Genomic DNA, 20031 nt, shown 5'->3' on the forward strand with positions numbered 1-20031 from the left:
TAATTAGCACTCTATCTCCCAGAGCAGAGAACACAGCCACCCCCCTGTCCTCTCCTGGATGGAAGGCAGACATGATAGAAATAGAATTACTTCTATGAGCAAGACATAACGTAATGTGGCCTGGTGGAAACATTTGGATATAGAACTTAGCTGTAAGACGAGAGAGGGAATATATAGTCCTACTATTACGACAGGCCACTCCTTAATCATACACGGATATGTAATACTGACTGGCACAGGCCCAACTGACATAACCTGTTATACATAGAGAGAGATATAAAAATCTCAACAGTTGTCAGTTGCGCTCAAATTAGCTTTGAGCATTTACTATACCAAAAACCATTCACACGTTCGCATGACATCGCCCTAACTGGCCGCTGACAACAATGCAGCGTGAGGGGTGAGTAAATTTTTTTTTTTAATGGTAGAAGCTTGATTTATTGCTCTCCGCAGCACCTACATACTCCGGTGTGTAAATCACGGCAAAGGATATTGAGGGTAGGCAATAACAGGGGGGGGGGCAGCTGCAATCGGAGAGAAGCAGCTTCGCATCTCAATAGGGATGCTCCTTAGAGAAAACAATATGATGCTAATGCAGTGGCCTCTGGACCGCCACAACCAGAGTTCCGTCGCCATAGCGGGTGTCAATTAAAAAGGTCCTGGAGTCAGGGCCTGACTGTCACAGCCCTCTGCCGAGCCACGCTTTAAACTTACGCCGCCTCCCCATTGTAGCCACATAAATCACCCTTCCAATGGCAAAGTAAACACCTCCCCGTCTTCCCTGGCTATGTCAGGTCATTTCTCAGACAGAGAGGGCATTGGACGATGGACGTGGAGTAGGTGGGAAAGAGATGAAATTAGCAAATGTCCAGGTAATTAATTCTAGCCTGGCTGTCAGTTGGCAAGCTGGATGAGAGCAGAGAAAGTGAGAGCGAAGAGATGTGGCTTTCATGCGAATTGGGCCTCTGATTTATCAGATTTAAGAGGGAAAACAGGGGTCCATTTGTCCAAAGGCGTCACCTTTGTTATCGAGTGACTGAGTGGCCTCCTCTTTATCCTCAGTCAATTATCAAAGGGTGCTAGTCGATTCCCTTTGTGGCAATTACTCTTCCGTTTGAAATTGAGGAAGCGATCAATGCTGTGCCGGGGGAGCTCATTGTACAGCAAATGAAAGAGGCATTGAACATTTCTTAAATGTATTTCAATGTCATTGTGGAGGAGATTCAATTTATGTGAAATAATTGAAGAGCCTCTGACAAGGGGTTCTTGTTTTTTATTTTTTTTAAATCAGAAATGGCAACTAAAACATGATATATGAAAGAGCATTTTAATTCTATTTTATCTATGAAATAGGCTCTGACAATAGCCCTACAAAATCAAACATTAAATTGTTGGCGTTTCAAGCCACAGCTACATACGGACAAACTGCACAACAAAAACTGTGTTCATGAAATTCATCAGATTAAAAAGGAAGCCGTTTGTTAACCCTGTATATGAAAAAAAGATAGATAATAATTACCCTGGACATCATTAATCTCTAGTGTAGCTAAATCTTCCTCTGGCAACTATTGGGCTAGATGTTAATCAATAACCAGCACTAACCGGCCTGCAGAGGCATTGTAAACACATCATTCCTCCATGAATACCATAGATGAATCCACACTGGCTGTGCCGTCGGAGACTATAGACCGTTTCATCCTGTGCTCATTCTATCCACAGAAACCTCTGCTCACACAGAAGAGCCACTGTCTTGTAGACCTCATTAGAAAGGTCAAAGCGGGTGCCATCACTAAGCTATTTCTCAACGTTGGCACAACATTTCACTGCGACTATTGCTGCCCCATCGAAGTGAGGTGATGAGTTGCGGGCCCAACAAAGAGAGAGTAATGACATTGAATACAGCCCAATGCTGAGCAGAGTGTAAATCTGCCACGTTTCCTTTAAGAGAGTAAACATTCAAAAGGAACCACCTTATATGTAGAAGAGATCACAGTCATACCCAGTTGGGGGATTTTCTCTTTGGGAGACGTTCCCTTGATAATACAATAAGAGCAAATGCTTAGTGCTGAGTGAGTGGGTCATTGGGTTGAATGGGTTCTCTGTTTTTCAGGGGCTTTCTGTTTGGGTGGGGAGGGGGAGGGGTGAGAAAGAGGAAGAGGATGAAGACTGACCCGTGGGCATCCAGGGGTTGGGCGACGGCCTCTCCATGGTGTTAGCCTGCTCCCATTCAAAGTCATCGTCCTTACCCTGGCTGTAGCCGCATGCCGTGTAGGGCCCCTCAAAGTTACAGTCACCTGAGGAATACAACAAAATAGGATTTAGAACCAGTGCTGGAGTAACACAACACATTCAATAAGGCATACTGTGTAGTTCATGTAAGAGTGGGACAGAGGGAGAGAAATAGAAAAAAATTCAACACTGGCAGAAAGAGAGAGAAAATACAAGGAAGCAAATTATAGAATACAACTCCTGTAGCTTTGTCTGCAGTAATACATACACTATACATCTAAACGTATGTGGACACCCCTTCAAATTAGCATATTCGACTATTTCAGACATTGGCATTAGAATGGTCTTACTGAAGAGCTCAGTGACTTTCAACGTGGCACCGTCATAGGATGCCACCTTTCCAACAAGTCAGTTCATCAAATTTCTGCCTAGCTTCCCCGGTCAAATGTAAGTGCTGTTATTGTGAAGTGGAAACGTCTAGGAGCAACAACGGCTCAGCCGTGAAGTGGTAGGCCACAGAAGCACACAGAATTGGACTGCCGAGTGCGGAGCGTGTAAAAATAGTCCTCGGTTGCAACACTCACTACAGAGTTCCAAACTGCCTTTGGAAACAACGTCAGCACAATAACTGTTAAAATCGGGAGCTTCATGAAATGGGCTTTCATGGTCGAGCTGCCACACACAAGCCTAAGATCACCACACGCAATGCCAAGCGTCGGCTGTAGTGGTGTAAAGCTCCCTGCCATAGAACTCTGGAGCAGTGGAAACGCGTTCTCTAGAGTGATGAATCATGCTTCACCATCTGGCAGTCTGATGGACTAATCTGGGATTGGCAGATGCCAAGAGAACGCTACCTGCCCGAATGCATAGTGCCAAGTTTGGTGGAGGAGGAATAATGGTCTGGGGCTGTTTTTCATGGTTCAGCCTAGGCCCCTTAGTTCCAGTGAAGGGAAATTTTAACGCTACAGCATACAATGACATTCTAGACGATTCTGTGCTTCCAACTTTGTGGCAACAGTTTGGGCAAGGACCTTTCCTTTTTCAGCATGACAATGCCCCTGTGCAAAAAGCGAGTTCCATACAGAACCCTGTGTGGAAGAACTTGACTGGTCTGCATAGAGCCCTGACCTCAACCCCATCAAACAACTTTGGGATGAATTGGAATGCCAACTGAGCCAGACCTAATCGCCCAACATCAGTGCCCGACCTCACTAATGCTCTTGTAGCTGAATGGAAGAAAGTCCCCGCAGCAATGTTCCAACATCTAGGCCTCCCGAGTGGCGCAGTGGTCTATCGCAGTGTTAGCTGTGCCACTAGAGATTCTGGGTTAGTGTCCAGGCTCTGTCGCAGCCGGCCGCGCAATTGCCGCACAATTGGCCCAGCGTCTTCCAGGTTAAAGGGGGGTTTGGCCAGCAGGGATGTCCTTGTCCCATCGCGCACTAGTAACTCCTGTGGTGGGCCGGGTGCAATGCACGCTGACACGGTCGCCAGGTGTACGGCGTTTCCTCCCACACATTGTTGTGGCTGGCTTCCGGATTAAGCGAGCATTGTGTCAAGAAGCAGTGCGGCTTGGCAGGGTCGCGTTTCGGAGGACACACGGCTCTCGACCTTCGCCTCGTTGCAGCGATGGGACAAGACTAACTATCAATTTGAATATCATGAAATTGAGGAGAAAAAGGGGTAATAAAATTTAAAAAGTATCTAGCGGGAAAGCCTTCCAAGAAAAGTGGAGGCTGTTATAGCAGCAAAGGGGGACCAACTCCATATTAAATGGCCAAGATTTTGGAATGAGATGTTCGACGAGCAGGTGTCCACATACTCTTGATTATCTAGTGTTGTACAGTAGCATAGGCTTTCCAATGTCATCACAGCCACTACAGGTCATGCTACCATCGGAACTACCACTATGAGGCTGTCAAAAAGCTCACCACACACCCACAAACGCCTAATAGTAACAGGCAAACCTGACATTATGACAACCACAGACAGAGGAACACCACCACTTCAGCTTCTACCACAACTTGACAACCGTCCTGAGAACACTTTCAGATTTTCCTGTCACAACTGCTTCTAACTGATATCTGTATACCTGGCAGTAGCCATGGAGGGAAGCCGGCTTTGATTGGATTCAACTTCCACTTACATGAATATAACAGGTCAGGTAGAATATAAATACGCTGCTATGTGCAATGTCCTCTGTGTATAAACAAGTTCTGAGGTGATTGAACAAAGGCCTGCCTTTGTAGTAAAAAAAAATAAAGTACGGCTCAGAGCGTCGCTCACATATTGTTCAGAACCCAGAGTGACATTCAGTAAATTGACAGAGGATTTACACACAAAAAACAAAAAAACATATCAACCACATATCGTGGAAGGAGTAAATAAAGCAAGGCAAAAAGCTCAGTATTGCCATATTCAAAGAGGAAGTGAGTAAATCCCCGCCTTTCCATGTGCTTACCCTTAAGCGGTGTTTCTTTGGCTGCACGGGTGTGATTCAATTCCTTGAAAAGACGGCGGATAAATATATTTTAGCGACACCATGGGCTTTGACGTCTTGTCAAGGTTTAGATGTAATGACTCTGAGATGCATGTAATTTAAGCGCTTGTTGTGTACTGTGCGGGGGGAAAACTGATCGCCTACCAGCCAGCAACAACACCGACAAAAAACAATTTTCTGAGCTGCTTTGCTCTGATTTTGACAGAAGCCTGTATTATCTCTGCATTCTGATGCCATTTCGTTTCTACATGAACAACTAGTCATTTGGGCTTTCAGAGACAGGATGAAGTGATAAGCTTGTTGTCTTTGGTGCTGAGAGAAACTTATTGTCATGTCTACTGTACACAACATATCCTAGAGCAGAGATTCAAAGGGTAACATCAGAGACTATCAAAGAGTGGAAACTATAGGGGGGATTTCCAACAGGATCATAAGCCTCAATTTAAAACACGGTCAACAATTAGGTGCCTTGTAGCACACTGCAACTAGACTAGTAGGTCAAAGACCAAGCAGGCAATGCTAATCAGTTAGTGTACCATGTCACACCTACATGTTGGTAATATGAAACAACACTGAGAACATTCAACTGATACATTACAGGGACCATGGCACACGAAACACAGATCGGTAGTCAGGAAGAGAGATGTTTAGGCCTATTCTGCTGTTTACACTGCTGCATCTGCAGCGCACACACACAAAAAAAACACATACACAGGTCCATATCAAAGGGAGAGAAAAAAAATAGCCAGTGAATGTGAGGTTGTGTTCTCTATTGAAATGACTGGAAGCAGCGTGGTGCTAGTGGAGTCAGCGAGCAGGGAGAGTGACTTGCAGGCGATAGCTCTTTCATTCATCGCCACTGGTGGCCCGCCACTGTGTCCTTACCCCACGATGGTAGAATCAATTTACTTGGACCCACATCGAGCCATTAAATCCACACGCACAGAATGCAGTGAGAGGTGGAAACATTCAGCAACAAAGATATTTAGCCCATTCTATTCACCCCTCAGAAAAAAGCTGCTCTTCCCTTCCCCATGGGGAGACTGGATAGTGCTATTTAAAAAATTACTCAGCGGTGAGGAGCAACAGTTTTTAAAATCTCGCTCCTCCCGTTATCGGCAGACGCAGACGGCAGGTCGCAGGGCCTTTTCCCCGGAACACGCTGTTTCGGGGGTTAAGATTACAACGCTGTGATTATATTTTGACGACGGGGAGGTAAACACACATTTACTATTTGGCGGTGTGGGCAGTTCGCCGGTTTAATAATGACCCGCTGATATGAGGCGGACATAGAGACTACAAACTGAAAGGCAATGTTCTCGCAGCTGCTTAAGTTTGATATCCTACCTGTGGCAGGGTAGTCTCTGATTGATCTACGAGATATTTTAAGGGTCATTTTGCACTACTGTGTTTTTAAACTTTTTCTATTCATTGCTGTCTGCTATTGATACTGGTCATGTAATGTAATTCATGCGCTCTGGTCACTCTTCTGGCAACAACTCAGGTCTGCTCTAATGTAAGAGGGATGGTACTGCATGTGTCCAAGGCCCTGCTTTGAATGGGTTGGACAAAGACCAGACATCCCTGGTGGATTGTTCTTGGGTTCCTGCAATTTGCTTTGACACCTTGACATTAAAATGATGCCAAGAGGCATACCATTTTTTATTTGAAGGCGACCAATGAATTATGTCACACGCACCAAACACAACCTTACCATGAAATGCTTACTTACAAGCCCTTAACCAACAATGGAGTTCAAGAAAATATTTGCTAAATGAACTAAAGTTGAAAAAATATATAAAAACAATAAGATTATATAACAATAACGAGGCTAAATACAGGGGTTATCGGTACCGAGTCAATGTGCGGGGGTACAGGTTAGTTGAGGTAATTTGTACTTGTAGGTAGGGGTAAAGTGAATATGCATAGATAATAAACAGTAAGTAGCAGCAGTGTAAAAACAAAGGGAAGGGTCAATAGTCCAGGTGGCCATTTGATTAATTGTTCAGAAGTCTTATGGTTTGGGGGTAGAAGCTGTTAAGGAGCCTTTTTGGACATAGACTTGGTGCTCCGGTACCACTTGCCGTGCGGTAGCAGAGAGAACAGTCTATGACTTGGGTGACTGGAATCGGACAATTTTTGGGGTCTTCCTCTGACACCACCTAGAATATAGGTCCTGGATGGCAGGAAGCTTGGCCCCAATGATGTATTGGGCCATACACACTACCCTTTGTAGCGCCTTACGGTCGGATGCCGAGCAGTTACCATACCAGGCGGTAATGCAACCTGTCAGGATGTTCTCGATGGTGCAGCTGTTTAACTATTTGAGGATCTGGGGACACATGCCAAATCTTATAAGTCTCCTGAGGAGGAAAAGGAGTTGTCTGCCCTCTTCACAACTGTCTTCGTGTGTTTTCACAATGATAGTTTGTTGGTGATGTGGACATCAAGGAACTTGAAAAACTCTCGACCCGCTCCACTACAGCCCCATCGATGTAATGGGGGTGTGTTAAGCCATCCTTTTCCTGTAGTCCACGATCATCTCCTTTGTCTTGCTCACATTGAGGGAGAGGTGACCTAACACCACACTGCCAGGTCAGTGACCTAACACGACATTGCCAGGTCACTGACCTCCCAATAGGCTGTCTCGTTGGTGATCAGGCCTTCCACTGTTGTCGTCAGCAAACTTAATGATGGTGTTGGAGTCGTGCTTGGCCACGCAGTCGTGGGTGAACAGGGAGTACAGGAGGGGACTAAGCGTGCACCCGAGGGGCCCCTGTGTTGAGGATCAGTGTGGCAGATGTGTTGTTGCCCACCATTACCACCTGGGGGCGGCCCGTCAGGAAGTCCAGGATCCAGTTGCAGAGGGAGGTGTTTAGTCCCAGACTGTTGGTCTTGGCATTGTACTGCGAATAGCAATTTAACTCAACTTCACTCCATCACCTCCCATTTTGTTTGGTGTAGCAAGACACAGACGACAACACAACAATAGATCTTTAGAACACAGCGTCTTCAGAAAGTATTCACACACCTGGACTTTTTCCACATTTTGTTGCGTTACAAGGTGGGATTCAAGTCAAAACTGTAACTAGGCCATTCAGGAACATTCAATGTCTTGGTAAGCTCCTCGTGTATATTTGGCATTGTGTTTTAGCTTATTGTCCTGCTGAAAGGTGAATGTGTCTCCCAGAACCAGGTTTCTCTATGATTTTGTTTAGCTCTATTCTGTTTATTTTTATCCGACAAAACTGCCTAGTCCTTGCAGATGACAAGCATGACATGATGCAGCCACCACTATGCTTGAAAATATGAAGAATGGTACTCCGTGATGTGTTGGTTTTGCCCCAAACATAAAACTTTGTATTCAGGACAAAAAGTTAATTGCTTTGCCACATGTTTTGCAGTTTTACTTTAGTGCCTTGTTGCAAACAGGATGCATGTTTTGACATTTTTAATCTGAACAGGCTTCCTTCTTTTCACTCTGTCAATTAGGTTAGTATTGTGGCAAAACTACAATGTTGTTGATACATCCTCGGCTTTCTCCTATCACAGCCATTAAACTCTGTAAATGTTTTTAAGTCACCATTTGCATCGTGATGAAATTCCTAAATGGTTTCCTTCCTCTCTGGCAACTGAGTTAGGAAGGACGCCTGTATCTTTGTAGTGACTGTATTGCTACACCATCCAAAAGTGTAAATAATAACTTCACCATACTCAACGGGATATTCAATGTCTTCTTTTTTTATTTTCAATCTGCCAATAGGTGCCCTGCTTAGCGAGGCATTGGAAAACCTCCCTGGTCTTTGCGGTTGAATCTGTGTTTGAAATTCACAGGCAACACTTACAGATAATTGTAGGTGTTGAGTACAGAGGTAGTCATTCAAAAATCATGTTAAACACAATTATTGCACACAGATCGAGTCCATGCAACTTATTATGTGACTTGCTAAGCAAATGTTCACTCCTAAACGTATTTAAGCTTGACATAACAAAGGGGTTAAGAAGCGCGGTTTGGCGGGTCATGTTTCGGGGGACGCATGACTCGACCATCGCCTCTCCCGAGCCAGTTGGGGAGTTTCAGATTTGAGACAAGATCGTAATTCGATCGAATTTGGGGAGAAAAAGGGAGTCAAATAAATAAAAAGAATAATAAAAATGTAAAATAAAAATCTTAAATTTGCACAATGTCTCTCGTTCACATTCACTTGGAAATGTCTAAACTCACCAAAAATGACATTCGCTAGCTCCTACCTATATATGTCTAACTTTATGAGATGGATTGCCGGTCTTTGCATGTTGTTTATTTTAATTTGCACTTGATGGCATATTTAGCTAGCAGCCTCCATTCGCTATTACTTGTGCAAATTATATTAGCACTCTGGGCTTTTTAGCATTTTTTGGGGGCACCCCTTGTGTACTAAACCGGTAATACCATAATTCCCGGGATGAGAGAAGGACGGTATGACTATATGAACATCTGGATCCCACCCAACCCTACTCTCCAGAGCCAGTCTGGCAAAAAGTAAATGTAAACAGTGTGGACAGCCAGTTGAATTGATCCCTCTGCAAATGAGTGAGCAATACTTTAGCGAGACGTTGGGGTGTACATGAAAGGGTCTGACGGGGCCTCAAAGGACCCAATCTCCCTCCATCCTCCTCGATCGATAACGCTTCTTCCCGGTCATCTTCTCTGCCTTTCAAGAAGAAAATAAAACAAGCAAACAGACCAAAGCTACACTAAAGCCGGTACAAGATTTATGTGGTAAATATTTCAGATTTCTGTGTGAGAGGCGCTCCATTGGCCTTTATAGTCTGATATGTTGTGCATTTTTAAAACTCCATCAGTCTTTTCATGGCATTGAGCCACCGGCCACAATCAATAATCCTCCTCCTCATGATGGAACCCATTCCTCCAAAGTTTTTCCTTAAAAGGGCTTTTATTGTTGGACCCGGTACCACTACAGTAGTTATTCTTAAACAGAGGATATGTGGTTCACTTTGTTATTTTTTATAATTCTGGAAAGTTTGTGCATTTGTGTCTGACTAAAACTGCCACTTTTGTTGCCTGATAAATCTATTACACACCAACAGTATTGAGAAAAACTGCCTAAACAAGCTAACTATAAATGTGATGTCCATCACCACAACAACAACAAAAAATGCAATGGCAGTTCTTGATAAGGAGTCATACCCATAAGCCTACCTGCTTGTGTCCTGATAAATTCAACAATGCAAGGCCTGAGCAGATGTGGTTCGTACCCATTCCCTATCCTAGCAGCGCCTGTTCCACCAGTAACAGCTTCCTATATAACAGGTAATTCCACACAGAGATGGTAGAAATAATACCATCCTCCTACCCCATCCCAGCTGGGCAATTACATGGCCTCCAACACCCCGTCCTCTCTGGTGAGGGAAACCCCCGAGTGTGCATTTGGGCTTGGTGGTCCCTTGTGGCCTGTTCCTGGCTTTATGAGCATCTTGTCTTCCCCTCAGCCCCCAGAGAACACCAGGCACAAAAGCAATCTCAGGTAATTTAAAACCTGATGCCTGCTATCTCTCCACTCTCTCTCCCCGGCTGTGCCACCGATACGAGCCTGAGCCCTGAGAATCCCACTGCTAAACCCGTTTGGGACTGATGGGCCCATTGCGGCCTTGTTTTTTTTGCTTTTGTTTATCTGAGGGAGCTAGCCAGGTGTCGAGGACCCTTCTTAGCTCTGTCAGAATGGGCTGTCTGAAGAGAATGCCGCTTAGTTTGGGAGGCCTTTAGAAAGGCTTTTAAAATGCGGTCAATTTACATGTCATCATCAGTTGCAGAATACTTTTCTCTCGCTTTCTCCCAATGTCATCTCTCCTTCTAGAGGAAAACCAATAAGGAGGCAGAGAGATTTCCCTGATTAACATCTTCCATTGGGGAGGAGAGATGCTGGTCAGGCCGTGTATTGCCCCAGCTTGATCCAGATAGCAGCCTGGTCCCAGAAATAAAAAAAATAAAGAGTCGGGGGGAATTAGATGCATCAATCTCTGCATCGATGCGTTTATGACTCTTGAGCAACCGCGATAAACTGTCTCTTGCGTGTCGCCGCAGCAACTCAGCCTAACACAAAGTTATAACTCTCTGGGAAGACTAGACAAAAACAAGACAAGAGCTTTACACCCTGTGCTTCTCACCACATGTTTTCCCTTAACACCTTGCAATTATGTGCTCTGGTGTGTGGAATCAGTGTTTTACAAACGGTATACGGGCCCCTGGGGCACTGAATTGCAATGGGCCCTGCGGTACGGCCAGGCTGTGAGCTAAGGTCCAAAATATTTGCAGCGGCTCTGTTCAAAGAGAGGAAATCACAGATCAACAACAGGGGCATGTCACATGCTGCAATCTACAGTACCTTCATCAGCAGAGAGAGCTCAAACAGCCAGACCGGTAGGCCCTCACAGTTTCGGGCCTCAACTCAAGTACAACAGACCGCCTCCAGGTCAGGGAGATTAGGATAATCCCAAAATAATTTGGGAGAACAACAAGGGAGCGGGATCCCAGGGGGATAAAGGAATGGCTCCGAGTCAACCTCATATTCCACTGGCCATACAGGCAGTGATGTAAAGTAGTTAAGTAAAAAATACTTTAAAAGTACTACTTAGTAAAGTCCAGATCCCCCAAAAAATAAAATAGACTATTTTTATTTTACAACTTTTACATTTACATTTACCTCACTACATTCCTAAAGAAAATGTACATTTACCCTGTCACCCATTTACCCTGTCACCTAGCAAGACATTTACTCAAGTATGACAATTGGGTACTTTTTCCACCACTGCATCCGGGACCCTACAAGGTAAAATCTGTCGTTCTGCCCTTGAGCAAGGAAGTTAACCCACTGTTCCCGGACGCCGAAGACGTGGATGTCGATTAAGGCAGCCCCCCGCACCTCTGATTCAGAATGGTTGGGTTAAATACGGAAGACACATTTCAGTTGAAGGCATTCAGTTGTACAATTGACTAAGTATCCCCCTTTCCTATCATGTCCATCTCAGTAGATGAAGACTATTCTCTTCATTACAGTTTGAGGGGGAAAGTTTGTCAGCTGCATCAACCACTCTTTAAATGCGTTTCATTAGAGAACATTGTAATAGGTGTGTATTTCTGAAGATATGGCACTCTCAGTCACTTTCAATGTCATCAACTGACTGGCTATTTTGAAAGGTGTCATTTTATAGTTAATGACACCATCTGACATGGTTCACTTTGTGGCTGTTCTAATGTAGTAAGAGCTAACAGCTTTTAAGAGTTTAGTTCCATACGGAATCAGTTTCACTGGACTTTTTGTAAAAAATCTGAAATTGTATCAATGTTTTTACTCTTGAAATGTAGAGACTGGGAACTGCCCATTGCTGTTCCACTACACTGCAGTTGTGGAATTTCTAAATCTATTCTACCATAAGTTTCTGCATCATCTGCCAGCCATTTTCTGTAAACCTTGGGAGACTACCTCTCAGACCATATAATCGTTGAAACGTTGACGGGAGAGTTTGGCTTTTCATGACTTCATTATTTCTCTATCAATAAGGGTGAGAATCTAAAATGCATTAGGCTGAGAGGTGACCCGCGGTTTAAACGCAGGCCCATTGACCCGAACAGCAGAAGTAATTAATCATATTATGCTCATATCGAGCTTCTCACAAACTCTGGCAGCCCATCGCCAACCATTCACTTTACGCACCAGGAGGCCACTCGCTCGATACTACCCCCCCCTCCACCCCACCTCCCAGCTGGGAGATACACTTGATCAGCCGAGCGGACATCCTACTAATGGAAACGTAGCAGCGGTGTACACAACCCAGCAGAGATGGGACAGAGTCCGAGGAACGGGGAGAAGAAGAATCCCATTTCTCCACAGGTGGATAGGAGACATTGCAAATAGCAGTCTGGTTTTAGCAGCCTCAGCACGCCATCAATGGCTTTACCCTCTTCCAATGCCTTTTTTGGCCATCCCCAGCCACCGTCCATACATCCACAGGAAGGGAGAAAACCAATTTAGCAGGCTCCATCTTACCATCATTTCAGCAGTCTCCTGTGATTACCTTGGTCCTCTCGGATCAAAGTGGCCATATAATTCATTAGCCGGGTTCAAAGGGGCTAAATCACTTGTCGCGACTTTCCTCCAAGGCCATGGGGCAAAACACAGAAATGTGGAAATCTAGATGGGCCATGTACCCCGGGAGGGCCAAAAGAGTACTGGCTTAAATACAATGAACCAATCAACGTAGGACTAGCAATAGAGGAAGCTAAGTGTTTGACATAGACTGTACCATTTGCTGCAACATGCGTAGAAGCGGTCATTAAAACAGATTCAAGAGGGGGTGAAACCAGGCGTCCCTGTTGCTCTGTAACAGCATCCTCTTTGTCTCAACGAAGCTATTAAACAACACAGCGGCCATGTGATAGCAGAAGGATGAAGGAAGACGTGAATAGCGCCAGGTAAGGGAGATGTGAAATCAGATGGAACGGCCTCCTGAGCGGGCCGCTAAGGAGACGTGAGGGATGGCAGGCACTCTCCGTCCTCTCACTGCCGCCAAATGATGATGGATGAGACGTCCGAGCGACGGGGAGATTCACCACTACAAGATACGCCGCTTCCTCGTTCACCGTGTCTTCCAAGCTCTGTCATAAACTAACTCACTTCCACGCCATAATTATACTACATCCGTCTGTCTTTACGGCCACAACAGCGCTCAATTAGGACGAGTCTAGACTAGTAAGCCTCACTGAGACAACGATGATTGCAGACAGTGAGACAAGGGAGGTGGTATTGCGAGTATGTACTGTAGCACTGTGACAGAGTAACTAATTTTGTCACATAACACAGCTGTGCACTGCTGGCCAAGCGTACTGACAGTGAGTGATTGAGCTATGCAGTGAAACGTATTCTAAGCATGTTGTAAATTGGGGGAGCGTGTCGCGGAGGTGCTATATACCATGTGACGGCAAGCAGCTGTGATCAGGCTTTGCACGGACAAGGGACAATATATCCAAGGTCCCGTTGCACTAAACATTCCTATGACAAACTAATTGTGAGACTGATCATGCATGCATGCATGTCTACTAGGTAGACAATGACCATGATCCTGCTTTTACATTTCGCACTGTGCTGCAAAACTGTGCGTTCATCTGTTTAAGGAATCGACCCTACACCTCCTGCCAATAGATGCGACACACCCAGTAACTTATTTGTGAGCTGACAAAAATAAGGGATGCCAGTCAGTCAGTCGCTTCCCTTACATTGGGGGTAATTAGAGCTTGTGGTTTAAATGTGGCTTGTGATTTTACTAGTGTGGTGGTACAGCAGAGAGAGGGGAGGGTGGCTACTAGCCTACATTTATAGCCTGGCCTGTGGAACTTCAGAGAGTGAATGAAAACCCTCTGGAGCCTCCGTTTGAGCCATAAAAACCATGCCAAGAGCCAAATGCGACCTTTTGCACTCACTGCACTACATGTGCAGTATTCCATGAGAGTGAGTGAATGAGTACAAGAGTGATCAACGTAGATATTTTGACAATGCAGTTTGTCTGTGTAGGTGATGAACAGCTGAAGGAGGTTCAGGGAAGCTAGACCCTACATCTGTTTAACTGAATAGGGGAGAAAACGTGATACTTTTCAAAGTTCCAGTATGACACAGAACCTCCACCCTCTGTATTTCAGGGTACTAGACAGAGAAGTCCAAGTCTTGACAAGTTATGTTGGAGAGTCAGAATGTTTGGTCTCCGCATAGCAACTCATAGGTTAAACGGGGACCACTTGGATGCAGCCCAGTTAGACAGGGCTCACACGCCTTACTTGGTTGCGTGTTGGCGAGGCCCTGCGTAGCTCTGCAGATAGAAATACACAGAGGGGGCAGGCTCCATAGAGCTGTTTTATGCTCTGCTACTGGCATAAAAAGAGAGCGTAGGAAACAAGAGAAAAATATACAATTCTATCAAACACAGACTTGTGATGTGAAAGTATCTATTGAAAGGGTGGTTCGGTCTGACTCACATGGAAAAGGAGACTAATCATCAGTATTTAAAAAAATGAAAACAATAAATCCTGTTCCTAGCCATGGCTCATTCAGCCCAGACTTCCTCTGTAATCAGAGCCTGCAGATAAAAAAAAAAAAGTGGACTTTCTCTCTCAACTCCCCCCTCACATTCTGCCAAACCAACGCAAGTGGTGCCAGTTCAACGACCTCTGGAAATTGACAGATTCCTCAGCACAAGAGTGCAGTGTGCTGAACTTGAGTTCTCTACTTGCTTAACCCCTCAGTATTTGTATGGAGACTCGAAGGGGAAAGAAGCACAAATCCCACATGGTTCGCTTTACTCGACGTCACCCGAAAGAAAAGGAATGCACAGCAAACATCTCTGCATTCCTGACAGATGCACTGTACAGAGCAATCATAAAAAACGCTCAGATGCATATTTTCAAGATGACAAGGGGATTTGATCATTCTGTGCAAATGAACGCCAAAGAGGAAATGAGATATTCATGCGTTTTGTCTCTATTTGGGCCCGAACATGTTTCCCAATTATACTGTCCGGCGGCAAGTAGCCCAGCGGTTAAGAGTGTTGGGGTAGTAACCGAAAGGTTGATGATTCGAATCCCCGAGCCGCCAAGGTGGTAAAATCTGCCGTTCTGCCCTTGAACAAAGGCAAGAACAACTACTCTCTCTGGGTGCCGATGACATGTATGTCGATTAAGGCGTTGGGCGAAAATGCACTAGACACATTTCAGTTGAATGCATTCAGTTGTGCAACTGACTAACATGCTGACCAGACCGGACACGTCGCGTGCGCGAGCGTCGCAAAATTAATTTAGAAACCCATGTTATTCAATTATTGCACCCACACTGCTTGCGCGCGCCAACGAGCATCTGCGACACCAAGGGCTAAAATAGATGTCGTTCCTATTTCTGACGCAGATCGCGCTGCAAGTCCTGCCCGTCCCATCTCCTCATTGGTTTATAGAAGCAGGTATCCACGTGCCATCTCCTCATTGGTTTATAGAAGCAGGTACCCACGTGCCATCTCCTCATTGGTTATACCCGCGTGGGTGATAGAAAGACGAAAACTGTTTTGCCGGTAGTCGTGGTAATACAATGAAAGTTTAGATGCGCTCACCATATAATTTAAACGATGAAAAAGCCTGGAAGGAGGAGAGATGACTAGAAACGATTCGGTTGGCCGTTTTATATGTGGATTAATTGTCGGAGTAGAGATCCTTGTCCATTTCAGGTAAAATAACAACTCAATGTTTATATCACAGGACAAATTAGCTAGAAACAGCAAGCTAGCTAAACAGGACAAATTAACGTTAGCTAGCAAGTGCAAGCTAACTAGCTAAAATACCATACATGTTTAATGCTTTTCGACCTGTCCCCAAATTAATGTCATTGGTTCAGAGTTTGTTTTGATATTTTAACCTGCGTGTCGTGATCGCGTTTGGTGTGGGGGGCAAAATAAATTCATGCACGATAGCGCACGCGCGCAGCCGGTTTGGGCAAGGTGTTAGTATCCCATTTCCCTTTGCATTGTTTTCTGTGGGTTGCTATGGTTTCAGGACTTTTTCTCCAAAGGATTGAACGACTTAGTAATAGCATGTCAAATAAGATATTTTCAGGACAAGATTTTTTACTTTAAAAAGTATACCAAACAAAAAACATTGATTGAGAAGTTTAACAAAACCATACAACTCTAAGCACAAGGACAAGTTTTACAATTTCCACTGAACATTTTACAAGAAGAACTGAGGGAGATTTTATCGTAAATCTTTAACCAAACATTGAATCTGCACAGTTTTTCCAGTAAATTTACTTTTTGGGGGGTGTAAATTGATCAAAGTAGTCATTGAGCATAGAGTTGTATGGTTAGTGTGGTCAATGTTTTCTTTTGGCATACATTTTAAAGGGAAAAATCTGAGTCTCAGTGTAATTCTATTACTGTGGAATTGCACTTCACCAGACCGTGGGGGTCAAAGCAATTAGGTTCCTGTAGCAACTCCATTCACTTGGAGCATTAAAGTAATTTTTCTATTAAAGAGCATTTCTTAAGATACGATTTCATTCTGACTATTCCTTAACCCATAGCCTTCAAATAAAATAACTCTGGCTTTTTCAAAGAAAGACCTATAATTTACATTCTAAGCATATTCAAAAGGGACATATGTAGGCTACAAAAATCTATAAAAAAATAAACCCATTTATGTCAAAGCTACAGGGTAGAGTTTTGAATTGGATACATATTGGCACAATACAGGTTTCATTATTGATTTGATTCAGTTGCTACAAAGCAAAATATATTAATCATTCTAGTGGAGCGCACAGAAAACGTGGCCTGAGTCAACTTGCCTTTTGTCCACGATTTTACTAAAAAGGTACTGTAGGCTGCGTTTATAGACCCAGCCGAGGCCTCTAATAAAAACCCAACAACAAAAGGGGAAAACAGCAAATCAGCAGCAGACCCACGACTACAAAACCGCAGGCTGAACAAGACCTTGGCAGATGCATCCACTGCACAGTTGTGTTCCAGATGCTTTGTCTGTTGCACTTATTCGAGGTCCAGGGGCCCTTTCTCACTCTCGCTCCCTCTCGTTGTTTCTCGGGCCACAAACGGGGCACAAACAAATCAACATGTACCACCAACGCTGCCCTGCTTCCCCATAGCTCTGACAGCGAGAGACATGATGGATGTTTATTTTTGTCTCAACTGATTCACTACGCCACCACGGCTCAATATCGCAGAGGCTTGAAAGATGATTTATTCCTAGACCCGTTACCATTCGATTAGCCTGCGGGCGGCCAGCCAGGGTCACACCGTTCTGAATGAAAGGAGAGCCTCTCCGTGTGATGTAGATGGAAGGGTGGGGGGGTTGGGACAGCACCTCACTGACTCCGCTCTTCAGCTTCCTGTTTTACAGAAAACTCAGCAGCAGACCCTCGCCAGCTCCGGCAGGCCAAACGAGGCTTTTTTTAGTCAACAACCTAGTATCAAGCAAACCAGAGAGAGAGCGAGGGCCTCTCACTGAAGCCGCATTAAGACATCTCTCCATCTGCCTCGCCGCAGGTTCCAGAGGCCTAATTTGTCCAAACCTGGAGGTTATCGTGCCAACAATTACTCCCAGGAATATGCCTCTCCAGAAGGGAAGAATTGTGTTTGATCTCCCAATCAGGGACGTAAACAACATTAAAAAAGGGCTTTGTTGTTGGGTTTGGAGAGAAAACATTTTATGTAAGAGACTGAGAATACTTCAAGGTTGAGTACATATGGAGACCTGCTGTTGAGCCAGATAGTACTTTGGGCCAATTTTACTACTGTCATAACATCCTGCAAATGGAAAAAACCTGGGTTCAGTTTGACACAGCACATTTTCGCATTGAACACTGAAAAAAGTCCAAAGACAGGAATGTACTCAACATTTTCTTAGGAGGCCTCAGATTTCACTGGTGGTCTTTCACACAGTCAGTTTTAGAAAGTAAAAATTTAAAAAATAATTGACAAAAATTCAGTCAATACTAAGACGAACCCTGGAATCACTCCATGTAGTGAGACCAATAGTATAAGAGAGGCCTGATATGAATGGCCAGAGGCATTTTGGCCATACCACACACACACACACACTAACCTCCATTTTCTATCAATGTTTTCACAAGGCAACCTTCAAAGGCCTAATTCATATTCACCAAGTCAAAAATAGAAGGGAGAAGATACTTTTAGTTGGATGCATGGACAGCTGTGGTCAGAGTGTCGGAGGTGAAATATTTCTGGGGTTCTAGTCAGATCGGAGCGACACGGCCAAAACAGCTCCTCTTGGTCAGGGTCCATGAGGCTTGGCTGGGCCTGGACCTATCCTCTGTGAGAAGAGATCTGCACGCAGTCCTGGCCCTGTAGCTGCCTTCCAAACATGGACTCCATTAAAGCACTGGCAGATCGCCTGGGTGTGGTCAGGCATTTTCTCTCCCTCCCTTCCCCTCTCCATTCACATGAATGAGCAGGAAAGCAATGCACACAAAAAGGAAAAAGCCACCCATACATACAGTTTCTGGGGTTTTGCGACATCAGCTGTAGCGGTAAATAGTGGAAATCCCTCATATCCGTCATAATCCTAGCTGTGTGTTGAATTGGCAATAACTGTCACCTAGGCAGCCCGCTCTGCAGCTTGAGGAATCTGTCAAACCTGAGCTCGAGTCATCGGTGGCATTAATTAATTGCCATGTAGGAAGTTTGGAAGAAAACAGTGTGTGGGGGGGATCATACGCTGCACATCCACACAGCACAGATGACATAATGCAAATAGAACAGCGCATCTGCTCGCCAATTTACACCTCAAGACTCATTTAGCTTGTAAAGCTGTTGCTAGGAGTGCTGTGTTCTGCTCTTAGGCAAATTTAAATAGGAATTGCTTGTTATCTGGGAGATGGCTAACTCCTTCAGAGTCGACCCATTTTCCTCTGATGAGACTGAGTGATGTGCTAACAAACCGTCCTTTATTCTTAATAGACAACGGTGAGTAGCAGTCTAGTTTTACCCACTTCTGCATGTTAATAGATTCTCCCTGCGCTCAATCAGAGAGCTAAAGCTCAGGGCAACATCTTGCCTATCCAGGGGGATTATATAGACGGATTTATGAAGGGAAAAGCAGCTTTCGGTAGAAATATCATTATGGCTTCGAGAGCCGTCTTGTAAATTGATAGATTGGTGAAGTTAAATGTCAGTCAGGCCGAGACAGTCGTAGCGTTTTTTATCCCGACGAAAATACCACCACAACTCAATCTAGTGAGTAATCCTTTTTAGGAGTCATGTTGGTCTTACATATAGTATATTTTACACAGATTGGTTTAATGTACACTGCATCGTTTTCATACTGGTCTCATACACAGACTAAATCTTAATTAAACAATTAGAAAGCGCCAAATAGAATAAGCGAGGCTTTGCCAATATTTATTATAATCATCATCATCGCACCTGTTATTAATGGGATTTGTATAATACTGAATTTACAGTAATACAGGTTTATGATATGAATAAATGTCATGCCCTGGCCTTAGTATTCTTTGTTTTCTTAATTATTTTGGTTAGGTCAGGGTGTGACATGGGGAATGTATGTGGTTTTTGTAGTGTCTAGGGTGGTTGTAAGGTTTAGGGGGTTTATTAGAGTAGTTGGGTTTATGTTTAGTATAGTAGTCTAGCTGTGTCTATGGTTGAGTGTAGGTATCTAGGAAAGTCTATGGTTGCCTGAATTGGGTCTCAATTAGAGACAGCTGGTTATTGTTGTCTCTGAT

At 44.4% G+C, this 20031-nt stretch overlaps 1 protein-coding gene across 10 annotated transcripts in view; it reads right to left on the minus strand.

Moving 5' to 3' along the window:
• Positions 1-20031, minus strand: part of LOC139531751 (receptor-type tyrosine-protein phosphatase mu-like) — a 307488-nt gene that overhangs the window by 246629 nt on the left and 40828 nt on the right. For all 10 annotated transcript variants that reach the window (XM_071328521.1, XM_071328518.1, XM_071328517.1 and 7 more), the window contains exon 2: positions 2172-2294. In XM_071328521.1, coding sequence (XP_071184622.1) covers positions 2172-2294 — 123 coding nt within the window. The remainder of the gene's footprint in view (positions 1-2171; positions 2295-20031) is intronic.

This window comes from Salvelinus alpinus, chromosome 10 (genome assembly GCF_045679555.1).
Source record: "Salvelinus alpinus chromosome 10, SLU_Salpinus.1, whole genome shotgun sequence".
Lineage (NCBI taxonomy): Eukaryota > Metazoa > Chordata > Actinopteri > Salmoniformes > Salmonidae > Salvelinus > Salvelinus alpinus.